Raw genomic sequence first — 13,222 nt, 5'->3', positions numbered from 1 at the left:
TCATCTTGCCGTTTTCCTGTTTCAACTCATTGAGCTGACCCTGGGAGAACTGCAAACTCTTCTTCAGATCTGGGACCTCTCTGGTCAGATTGTCCATTCTTTTATTAGTTGAATTCACCAGTATTTGGACAAAACACTTGAAGCTATTTTCTGCTTATAGAACTCTTTGTGTTTGTTTAAAAGATCCTTCAACTGTGATAGAGAAACACCACTGTCCTCAACGTACTCCCGCCAGCTTTGGTATTTGTCATGGTAGCTATAAACCATGTACTCCTCGCAGTTCCAGACAGGGCAGGTCACAAGGAAGATTGAAAACAACAACAAATAGCAGGGATTTAGACAGCCACAAACCCGGACAATCTGCGGTCCCAGCCACAATGGCTAACCGCATTGTGGGCTGCAGTCATGGGCTGCAGTTACAGGCTGCTAGCATGATAGGCAGCTAGCTAGCCTACCATGCTATGCCAAATAGCTCCTCAGACCCGGCCATGGTCGGCAGGATCATTGGACAGAGAGTAGCAGTCCCAGCTACTGATGCTAACTGCATCACATGATGCAAACTCAAAAGTTATCCAGCTACTAAGAAACTTCCAATACAATTTCAAAACAACAAACTCTCCAAAACAACAAACCAAGCACTCCCTGGATCCACGTTCAACAGGAAGGGATTTGAGACGATTACAATAAAGGCAGATTGAAGCTCTGACAGAGCCTGGTCGGCTGTGGGGGCAATAGCAGACACCACAGTGTCATCTGCATACAGGTGAAAGTTTGAATTATTACAGATACAGTAAACCAATATTGTTTGAAAGGTTGCTGGATCGAATCCCCGAGCTGACAAGGTAAACATCTGTTGTTCTGGCCCTGAGCAAGGCAGTTAACCCACTGTTCCCCAGGCACCGAAGACGTTGATGTTGTTTAAGGCAGCCCACCGCACCTCTCTGATTCAGAGGGGTTGGGTTAAATGCGGAAGACACATTTCAGTTGAAGGCATTCAGTTGTAAAACTGACTACGTATCCCCCTTTCCCCTTTCATGTAAATAGTGAAAAGAACCGTACCAAGAACCGATCCCTGTGGGACACCCTTTGTTGTGTTCTGTCCTTAAATTATTTTTCAAACCATCCACATGTTGCCTGGTTCAGACCAATTGATGAAAGCCTGTGAATAGGTAATGAGTGTTCTACTGTGTTCAATGCATTAGACAGGTCCAAAGAAGTAGCATAGATGGTGCTATGACCAGGTCTGAAACCTGACTGGTTTAGAAAACATGTTATAGTTAAAAATGATCTAAACTGAGTATTTAATCAAATCAAATCAAATGTTATTTGTCACACCGCCGAATACAACAGGTGAAATGCTGACTTACAAGCCCTTAACCAACAATGCAGTTTTAATTTAAACAAGTTAAAATAAAAAATATAAAAGTAACAAAGAATTAAAGACCACTGAAATCTAAATTTGTATTTTTTTAACCTTTATTTAACTAGTCAAGTCAGTTAAGAACTAATTCTTATTTACAATGACGGCCTATCGAGGAACAGTGAGTTAACTGCCTTGTTCAGGAGCATAACGACATATTTTTACCTTGTCAGCTCGGGGATTCGCTCCAGCAACTTTTTGGTTACTCGGCAAATGTTCTAACCACTAGGCTACCTGTCGCCCACAAAATACAAAATACAACCATAATTTCATTACTTTCATATTTTCATGTCCTTCAGACAATGCATTCCACGGATTATCCTCCAGGTCATCTTCAGTTTGGTCATGGTTTCTGTCTTTTCCTCCTCTATTCTTCTCTCCTCAAACCACTCGTGGCACTCAGCGCATGACCGAGGGGATTGCAAATGAATTTACAATCAGTTCTGCTGCTCATTTACCAATCAATGAATCCACGCACAGCTACAAATAATTGGACTGTTGTGACAAATATAGTTCAATTTGTTTCAGCCAGGGTTTAGAAAACTGTGGTAGGACACAGGAGACTTGAAGAGGCATGTGCGTGGCTAGATTAGTGGGTAGTTGGGTTAAAGAGGTCAGAATTGGGTTGTGTACCTGTTCAGGGCTGAGACCGAGGGGTGTAGTCAGCAGTGTAAGAGAAGGAGAAAAAAGGGGTACAAAAGAGGGGGTAACAGAGAGGTGGGTAGTGTACCTGTTCAGGGCTGAGGCCAGGGGGCACCCAGGCGTATTCCTCCAGTGCGCAGCCTGAGTCGTCGTCAGAAGTAGAGCTCCTCTGGAAGTCGTACATCAACTTAGTGACACTCTTCTCCATCTCCAGAGACATGGCCCTCACCACATGCTCCTCACTGGGACTCTTAGAGTGGTCACCAGTCTTCTTTTAGCAGAGAGTGCAAGAGAAAGGAGAGGGAGAGGGAGAGGGAGAGAGAGAGAGAGCGAAAGAGAGGGAGAGAGAGAGAGGGAGAGAGGGAAAAAGGGAGCGTGCGAGAGAGAGCAAGAGAGAGAGGGAGAGGGAAAAAGAGAAAGTGAAAAGAGCTTGAGAGAAATAGAGAGATACAATAATTAGTATTCTAGACTACAGGCTGAGGATTTCCCAGTGGCATACATCAGGGCTATGGCAGATATATTAAAGCATCTTAAGCAATTTGTTACAAGCAATTACACATGAATATTGTACAGAGACACACACACAAACACACACATTGGCTCAGACTTTATTAAAACTGTCAAAAGCACATTATGTTTATGCCATTATAGTTTTCAAAACTAATGTACAGTCCAAACACAAAAAACGAATACAACCGACCTGTTAAGTGATCATTTATCAGATATGGAGAAAAGAGAGGGTCTCTGGCTGGAGAGTATAACAGCTGGACACATTACTATTAACAGGACAAGGTATCTGCTGCCTATCGCTGCCTACCGACACCAGAAACATGGCATTGAAAGGCAATAATTTAGGGAGAAAATTGAAAATCTAGCAGTATGAGAGAGACTTAATGGTTTGTGCATGCTAACATCATATGCCTTTTAAATGATGTGCTCATGTATTTTGGTTGAAAAACAGCCTAAATAAATCATCACATTCTTGTTTCATTTCTTGATTACATTCATCTTTGGAATATCATGGCATCAATTTGGTATAGGGTTCTTCTGCTAGGCATTCAAAAGTGTAAGTAGGGAATGGAGGGTGGGCGATAAGGGGACAGGAGTAAATTGGTTTATATGGAAAACAAGATCATTGGTTTACTGTAGCGAATTCAGTTCCAATAGATTCAGTCCCACCCCATCACATGCCACTGACCAGGCTCAAACATGATCTGTCCACATGAATCCAAAACATCATTCCCTCACCACAACCCTGTGGAACATCCAATACTTGGAATCCAACAGATAACTAAAACAGCTTCTCAGAACCTCTTACAAAACACACACAAAGCCACATGAGATAACTAAAGCCATGAAAGGACAATGACTTAACTAGTCTCCCTCTCTGTGCTTTGAGGGAGAGCCAGTGAGTGAGTCAGAGTGCATGAGGTACTGTGGTGTGTTGTTTATCTCTCTCTAAAATGGACGCTGCTGATTCCTCTAAGGGACTAGGTAAAGCTGGTGTACCTGCTAGCCCCTGGCCTGGCCTGAGGGAAGCAGGCAGTGCACTACTTACATCACCACTGTATGGAGGCTGAGTGGAGAGAGAGGGAGAGGAGGCCTCATGGGAGACCTGGAGAGAGTGTTTTTTGTTGTTGACGTAACACACTCTCACTATACCGAGTGGTTAGTCATCAACACACTCCTCTGATCTGCCATGGCAACATATTAGGGGGTGGGGATTCGAGGGGGAGGGAAGGTCTCTCGCTTTGCTCACTGGCTTGTGTTCAGTTCTGCTTTCTAGAGAAAAAACGGAGGCTTGTCTATCAGTCACAGTCAATCAAAGATAATATCCATTATGTGCAATGATAATGAAGATGAGCATATACAGTTGAAGTGGGAAGTTTACAAACACTTAGGTTGAGTCATTAAAACTCGTTTTTCAACCACCACAAATTTCTTGTTAACAAACTATAGTTTTGGCAAGTCGGTTAGGACATATACTTTGTGCATTACACAAGTAATTTTTCCAACCATTGTTTACAGACAGATTATTTCACTAATAATACTCTGTATCACAATTCCAGTGGGTCAGAAGTTTACATACACTAACTTGACTGTGTCTTTAAACAGCTTGGAAAATTCCAGAAAATTACGTCATGACTTTAGAAGCTTCTGATAGGCTAATTGACATCATTTGAGCAAATTGGAGGTCTACCTGTGGATGTATTTCAAAGCCTACCTTCAAACTCAGTGCCTCTGTGCTTGACATCATGGGAAAATCCAAAGAAATCAGCCAAGACCTCAGAAAAGAATTGTAGACCTCCACAAGTCTGGTTCATCCTTGGGAGCAATTTCCAAATGCCTGAAGGTACCACGTTCATCTGTACAAACAATAGTACGCAAGTATAAACACCATGGGACCACGCAGCCATCATACCACTCAGGAAGGAGACGCGTTAGATTAACGTACTTTGGTGTGAAAAGTGCAAATCAATAACAGAACAACAACAAAGGACCTTATGAAGATGCTGGAGGAAACAGGTACAAAAGTATCCATATTCACAGTAAAACGAGTCCTATATCAACATAACCTGAAAGGCCGCTCAGCAAGAAAGAAGCCACTGCTCCAAAACCGCCATAAAAAAAGCCAGACTACGGTTTGCAACTGCACATGGGGACAAAGATCCTACTTTTTGGAGAAATGTCCTCTGGTCTGATGAAACAAAAATAGAACTTGTGCTGGCTAATTTCTGCATTACCAAATGAGGAGAGTTACAAACACACCAGTCTGAGTTAAACTACATCTTCAATACTTAAGATACTTTTGCAAAAGCACTTAACCTTCAATAATGCACTCTCCTGAATGAACCAGGAAGGTTTTAACACTATGGCTACTGAGATATTTTATACCCAAATATCCACCCCCTTTTGACATGACAAACCACAGACATTTAGGAATGGTTCACAAAGAAAGACTGTTGGCTTTAGAGAGGAGTATTTACAGCCAGATAGCATTCGCTATAAACTATCATTCAGTTTGATCCCTAATGACGAGGTTCTAATCTCGTCCCTGGTACTTCATAGAACAAAAACACCATTTCATCCAATGGCATATATCAATTGTCAACTCTAGATACTCACATCTCAAGCAATCCCCCTCTTGACCCCACTCCTGGACAGGCTCACTCGGGGGAGTGAACCTCTATGCCATATACTATCACAGGATAAGTGCGAGATCTAAGAGAGGACATACAATGTTCCCAGACACTGCCATAAACCTCCCCACAATAAAGAAAAGGAGGGAGTGACTTGCTCACAGACATTGTGGAGACAAGTCATTGGTTCCCCATTAATCACGCCATCCCTTCACATGGTTTAAGAATAGGTAAAGACACACTCACATGAAGACAAGTGAAGCACATATTTAAGCAACATCTCAAGACATCAGTCAGGAAGTTAAAGCTTGGTCGCAAATGGGTCTTCCAAATGTACAATGACCTCAAGCAAACTTCCAAAGTTGTGGCAAACCTGACTCAGTTACACCAGCTCTGTCAGGTGGAATGGGCCAAAATTCACCCAACTTACAGTGGGACGCTTGTGGAAGGCTACCCGAAATGTTTGACCCAAGTTAAACAATTTAAAGGCAATGCTACCAAATACTAATTGAGTGTATGTAAACTTCTGACCCACTGTGAATATGCTGAAAGAAATAAAAGCTGAAAGAAATCATTCTCTCTACTATTATTGTGGTATTTCACATTCTTAAAATAAAGTGTTGATCCTAACTGACCTAAGACAGGGAATTTTTACTAGGATTAAATGTCAAATGAAAAACTGAGTTTAAATGTATTTGGCTAAGGTGTATGTAAACTTCCGACTTCAACTGTATCATCTGCACCACATGAATGACAGCTCTGTTCAGGAGCATACTTTTTACCGCTCTTGTTACATACTGGAAAGTTCAAGGAGGTTTAGTCAATAATCACCATGACATATCTTTGCCGTGGCTTCAGAAAAAGTGGATCAAACAAATATAAATTGTCTGTTGGAGAAAAGATGATAATTACTCCATTTCAATCAAATGACAGAATTATTCTTTCAACTGTGTCCAAAACTACAAAAGACTTCATCTTCATAGAGAGAAAGTGAGAGAATAAGAGTTAAAGATACTGTAAATGGAAAGAGAGATTGATTTAGTGAGAGAGAAAAAGAGTGATAAAGAGCTCTTAATGCAGTGCCGAAATAAATGTTTTTCCTTTTTCACGTGTCATGCTTCACCTCCCTCCCAACTCCTCCTTCCATCCTCATGTGGATCTGACAGGCTCTGTGTGGGTGGGCATGAGAGTTAGAGAGTGAGAGGGAGGGAGGGAGTAATAGAGAAAGAGCCTTTTATTCATGTAAAAGCTGACATGAGAAGAGGTGCTCGTCTGAAGCACTGAAAACCTAATCTCTCAAGGACAGATCTATGTAAACAGCTGGTACCGTAGAATCCGTCACGAAGGAATGAGATGCGTGGGTTAACTAGCAGCAGTAGTTCCAGTGCTTGTGTTCTTCGTCACTGGTAATTTGGACAAATCACAATTTCGCAGGTGTTAGCATCTTTAGAATTTCGGAATGGGAGGAAGGCTCGCAACTTGCAAAGAGAGAGGGTGGAGCTCCTCATTCCAGTTCCGTTCCCAGTTGTAGCATCTCTTAATCTCTTCTCTAAAAACACGTATGGACCCAGAACTGAATCGAGCAGCTGACTAATAACGTAAGACTTTAGTTCTGGACTAATAATGTTTTTTTGAATTGGCAAGATTAGCAAACTGAGGCATGACATATCAGCAACAAACGCCGAACCTACACATCCATGTACAACTGATCAAATTATGAAAGACAAGCATTGTAAAAATAAAATCTGTAAAGTGAGCGTGGAAGAGGTGACATTTTTTGTTGTTGTCTATCAACAATGAAAGGCCATCTGGGTCTGACAACTTGAATGGAAAATTAGTGTGTGCCGTCCTGCCTGGAGGGAAGCAAAAGTCATTCCGCTACCCAAGAATAGTAAAACACCCTTTACTGGCTCAAATAGCTGACTAATCAGTCTGTGACCAACCCTTGGTAAACTTTTGGAATAACTTGTATTTGACCAGATACAATGCTATTTTGCAGTAAATAAATTAACAAAATACTTTCTGCACGCTTATAGGGAAGGGCATTCAACATGCACGGCACTTACGCAAATGACGGATGATTGGCTGAGAGAAATTGTTAATAAAAACATTGTGGGAGCTGTTTTGTTAGACTTCAGTGGGGCTTTTGACATTACCAATCACAGTATGCTGCTGGAAAAACATATAAGTTATGACTTTACACCCCTAGCTATATTGAAGATTGAGAGTTACCTGTCTAACAGAACACAGATGGTGTTCTTTAATGGTAGCCTTGCCAACATAATCCAGGAAGAATTAGGCATTCCCCAGGGCAGCTGTCTAGGCCCCTTACTTTCTTACATATTTAATAATGACCTGCCACTGGCTCTGAATAAAGCCTGTGTGTCTATGTATGCGGTTGACAACACTATACACGTCAGTTACTACAGCGAGTGAAATCACTGCAGCATTTAACAAAAAGCTGCAGTCAGTTTCAGAATGGGTGGCAATAAATAAGTTAGTCCTACATATTTCAAAAACTAAAAGCATTGTATTTGGGACAAATCATTCACTAAACCTAAAACCTCAACTAAATATTGTAATGAATAATGTAGAAATTGAGAAAGTTGAGGAGACTGAACTGCTTGGATTAACCCTGGATTGTAAACTGTTATGGTCAAAATATATTGATGCAACAGTAGGTAAGATGGGGAGAGGTCTGTCCATAATAAAGCACTGCTCTGCTTGCTTAACAACAATATCAACAAGGCAGGTCCTGCAGGCCCTAGTTTTGTCGTACCTGGACTACTGCCCAGTCGTGTGGTCAGGTGCCACAAAGAGGGACTAAATGTACTCTTAGAGCTAACAATAATACTATGCATGTCAATCTCTCATGGCTCAAAGTAGAGGAGACATTGACTTCATCACTACTTGTTTTTTTAAAATGTTTAATATTGACATGTTGAACACACCAAGATGTCTGTTTAAACTACTAGCACACAACTCATGCACCCATGCATACCCACAATACATGCCAACAGAGGTCTCTTCACAGTACCCATGTCCAGAACAGACAATGGGAGGCTAAATATTGTAGTAAATAATGTGGAAATTGAGCAAGTTGAGATGACTAAACAACACTATACACGTCAGTTACTACAGCGAGTGAAATCACTGCAGCATTTAACAAAAAGCTGCAGTCAGTTTCAGAATGGGTGGCAATAAATAAGTTAGTCCTACATATTTCAAAAACTAAAAGCATTGTATTTGGGACAAATCATTCACTAAACCTAAAACCTCAACTAAATATTGTAATGAATAATGTAGAAATTGAGAAAGTTGAGGAGACTGAACTGCTTGGAGTAACACTAGATTGTAAACTGTCATGGTCAAAACATATAGATGCAGTAGTAGCTAAGATGTCTATAATAAAGTAATGCTCTGCCTTCTTAACAACACTATCAACAAGGCAGGTCCTACAGGCCCTAGTTTTGTCGCACCTTGACTACCGTTCAGTCGTGTGGTCAGGTGCCACAAAAAAGGACTTAGGAAAATTGCAATTGGCTCAGAACAGGGCAGCACAGCTGGCCCTTGGATGTAAACAGAGAGCTAATATTAATAACATGCATGTTAATCTCTCCTGGCTCAAAGTGGAGGAGAGACTGACTTCATCATTACTTTTATTTATGAGAGGTATTGACATGTTGAATGCACCGAGCTGTCTGTCTAAACTACTGGCACACAGCTCAGACACCCATCCATACCCCACAAGACATGCCACCAGAGGTCTGTCTAAACTACTGGCACACAGCTTGGACACCCATACATACCCCACAAGACATGCCACCAGAGGTCTGTCTAAACTACTGGCACACAGCTCAGACACTCATCCATACCCCACAAGACATGCCACCAGAGGTCTGTTTAAACTACTGGCACACAGCTCAGACACCCATGCATACCCCACAAGACATGCCACCAGAGGTCTGTCTAAACTACTGGCACACAGCTCGGACACCCATGCATACCCCACAAGACATGCCACCAGAGGTCTCTTCACAATCCCCAAGTCCAGAACAGACTATGGAAGGCACACAGTACTACATAGAGCCATGGATATATAGTACTCTAATCCACATCAAGTAACTCACACAAGCAGTAAAATCAGATTTAAAAAACAGATAAAAATACACCTTATGGAACAGCAAGGACTGTGAAGAGTCACACACACAGGTACAAACACACACATACAAACGGACACAACATACACACTATACACACGCACATTTGGATTGTGTGTTGTAGTAGAGTAGTGGCTGGAACACACTTAATGTATTGTGAAATATGTTGTAAAATGTATTTTAATGTTTAAAAATGTTATTGTAATGTATATTACTGCCTTATTTTTTGCAGGATACTAGGAAGAGCAGCTGATGTCTTGACAGCAGCCAATGGGGATGTCACATCCTGACCAGTAAAGGGGTCTTTTGTCATTGTAGTATGGTCAGGGCGTGGCAGGGGGTGTTTGTTTTGTGTGTTTTGGGGTTTTTTGTTCTAGGGGATTTTGGTTCTAGTTTTCATTTTCTATGTTTCGTTTTCCAGGTTTGGCCGAGTGTGGTTTCCAATCAGAGGCAGGTGTCTTTCGTTGTCTCTGATTGGAAGCCATACTTAGGCAGCCTGTTTTCCTTTGGGTTTTGTGGGTGGTTGTTTTCCGTATTAGTCTGTGTACCTTACGGAACTGTTTGCTGTCGTTTGTTATTTATTTTTGTGTAAGTGGTTCCCTTTATCTAAATAAATAAGTAAGAATGAGCACTATACCCGCTGCGCCTTGGTCTGTACTTAACGATGCTTGTGACAGGGGATCCAAAACAAATACAAATACAAACTGAGATGAATGAAAACATATAACCAAGGTTTATTAGTTCTTCACTGACATATCTCCACAAATCACACACTGTTGTGGGTTCTCCATGTCACACCGTTGTTATATAAAAAACGTTTCTCTTACATCTTATACATGGCAGCTATACATAAACACATGCCAATCTTTTTATAGGAAACAAAACATTAATCTGCGTCAAGGTTATGAGAAAATACTCTCTCTTCATTGGTCAGTAGTTATTTTCTCATCTTATGCCCAACAATGAAAATCAACATCTAAATGGTGATTTATTCTATTTGCAGCCACAGAAATATCAGCAGTTGCATAACCTGCCCACGTACTCTATTATGATCTAGAAAGGGAGAGATGATGTCAGCAAGTCGCTGTGCCAACGTTTACTAGATGTAGACCCTACATCATCAACGAAGACACCTGAAATCCATTCATTTGTATTTAGATGTAGGTCATGTTTATATAAGTGACCTGTCAGTCACTCCTCACCTGCACTGTACATCAATCAGTAACCAATATGTGGGCCAGAGTGAGATGATAAATATTGTATGGTACACTGTCAGAGTGTGCGCAACTGGTCGAAGGAAGTCAGGTGCAGGAGAGCAGAGATGCGTGAACAGGCACACTTTATTCAGGCAGAGGAAAACAGCCGGACGCAACTGCGTCACAACACTCCGGCCCAAGGAACAAAACGATAGCGCACAAATTACACAAAATAGGTACAAATAACAAAACCACGGCTTACAACAATACCCAGCGCAAAACCAGCCTGTAGCGTTACACACGTAATGAACGAACAATACCACACACAGACATGGGGGGGAACAGAGGATAATATACACGTAGAGTAATGAGGGGATGTAAACCAGGTGTGCGGGAAAACAAGACAAAACAAATGGAAAATGAAAGGTGGAGCGGTGATGGCTAGAAGACCGGTGACTTTGAACACCGAACGCCGCCCGAACAAGGAGAGGGACCGACTTCGGCGGGAGTCGTGACATACACATTAGAATGGTCCTTTCTTTTTGCTCTAACTGTATAGAATGTGGGTTATTGCACCATAAAACAAGCTCTATGATGTATGTGATTTTAATGTACTATCCATAAACCACTTCATGGGTTGTCTGAGTACAGCCATATATTTAATTAAGCCATATACTGTATTTCATATCCCTCTCACCTTTGCAGTTCACTCATTGGCTATCATTTATGTCCGACAGGTTTGCTGAGAGAGCAGCGACAGAGCTGGATGTGGGATACAGAAGCCGAAAGCCTGCGTCACATACATGCTGGATCTAGTATCTTAGTAATAATGATTATAACAGCCTAACTGTTGAGGCCAGGATGGACTAGGTTCCTCTGGCAGCTGTGTGACCTGTAGAGAACAGTCTGCCTGGATTAAACACACAGCATGTTGGTCTGTCTGGGTGACAGATATGAAGACACTTCTCTCTCCCCAGCTCTACTGACAGCACTTTATCACTCACAGCTATAGAGGAACTTCAATGATTCTGCTCATCCAATGAAATATTGAAGAAAGAATATCTGTGAAGCCACTAAGCCATACACTTTACTAGATGAGAGGGTGTGTGTGTGTGTGTGTGTATTTATTCCTCATGTTAAACAGTACTAGTGACTTAGTTCCACCCTAGGCCTGCTGTGTCCTTCCTTTGCAATACTGTAAAACATCAAAGACTTCTACAATATGCCCTTGGGCCATTGAGAAAGCTGTGGCAGACAAGTGCATAAATTACCAAAGCGCTTAAGGGTCAATTATTGCAAAACTGAAAATCCGGTGCATAATAGGCTGAATTATAAGAGTTGAGGTAAATACATGTAGAATTTATGTTGAAAAGTGCTCTCTTCTAATGACATAAGTATCTGCTGATGTCAGCAGTGCAAGGATTAAACCTTCATAAATATTAATTTGGCTGATAAGACCATTGTTCAATAATAACCTTGGACTGAAAGGCCATTTTCTCTTGTGTTGAGAGTTGATTTGTTGGTTTATTAAAGGGTTGTCTCCCTTTGAGACATATTCTTGGTCTAAAGTAGCCAACACAGAGACAGAAAATGATGATGGGACAACAGATAGATGCTACCGTACCTAACACCAACCCACTCTAATGAGGTTCCTGATGTAGAAGGCCATCCAAACTACCCAAGGATTGGTGGAAATCAGACAATTGAGACCACACTGTTATTTTGTTGTTGTTTAACAGCAAATATTGTGCAGCATTCTCTTGTGGCCCATGTTATTCAATGTGAGTCACTATCCACATTCTGACTGACTATAAATAAATGGAAACAATATGAAATGGCACTAAAACATTTTAGTCTGACAAACAGGTGCAAATGTGACCTTAGGCACGGTGTCTACATCTTTCACAAAGGCAGCGTTGAAATAATGCACAATGACCAATCTGTTGTTTTACCGTTGGGCTTTGCTAGAATGTAACCTCGTCCTTGTGACACTGTCCTACAATAAGAAGTAGAACACTTATGACATTTTCACAGAGTCACGGTGACATTGTGAGAGAGGGAGCGCACTTACAGCAGCAGTCCAAATGTCATCCTCTTTCTCCATTTGAACAAACAGCCATCCCTGATTAATAATGAAGTGTGATAGAGGGAGTGAGGGAGGGCAAGAGCATTCCCAACCCCCCTTCCCTTATTTAATTTAGAAAGAGCATTCCAGAACACAGTGGTCTCCTCCCACTTCCCTCCTCACATCTATTAGCAAGAAACCAGCGTTCCAGAAGACAGCCGTGTCACCCCTCTTCTCTTCCTCTCGCCTTCCCCCTCTCTGTATGCCAATGGAGCTGGTTTCCATGGAGTCAGTTCATGCGAGTAGCCACGGTAACCCCAGTCCAGCCCTCCCTGGTACACCAGAGAAAGAAAACAGAATGTCTGTCATCTGTTTATCTGAGTGTGGGGACAAAGAGATGCAGATGGAGATAGAGTAATAAAAGGGAGAGACTTTCCATACTGATGTGACGAAACGCAAGACCAAGTCAAAGACATTCACGCTCGTTGAATACCCTTAAAGGTCAAATGCATTTTTATCTCAATATCAAATCATCTTTGGGTAACAATTAGATAACTTACTGTGATTGCTTTCAATTGAAATGTTCAAAAAGAAGCAAA

At 41.5% G+C, this 13,222-nt stretch overlaps 1 protein-coding gene across 3 annotated transcripts in view; it reads right to left on the bottom strand.

Annotated features, from left to right (window-relative positions):
- The window catches only part of LOC115166330 (prickle-like protein 2), a 94,436-nt gene that overhangs the window by 28,952 nt on the left and 52,262 nt on the right, over window positions 1-13,222 (bottom strand). For 2 of the 3 annotated variants that reach the window (XM_029720239.1, XM_029720238.1), the window contains exon 2: window positions 2,151-2,333. In XM_029720239.1, coding sequence (XP_029576099.1) covers window positions 2,151-2,282 — 132 coding nt within the window. In that variant the 5' untranslated portion in view covers window positions 2,283-2,333. The remainder of the gene's footprint in view (window positions 1-2,150; window positions 2,334-13,222) is intronic. The other variant, XM_029720240.1, reaches the window with a different exon arrangement.

Source organism: Salmo trutta, chromosome 28 (genome assembly GCF_901001165.1).
Source record: "Salmo trutta chromosome 28, fSalTru1.1, whole genome shotgun sequence".
In the NCBI taxonomy this organism is placed as follows: domain Eukaryota; kingdom Metazoa; phylum Chordata; class Actinopteri; order Salmoniformes; family Salmonidae; genus Salmo; species Salmo trutta.
The sequence above is the reverse complement of the archived record's forward strand: the minus strand, read 5'-3'. Positions and strand labels throughout refer to the sequence as shown.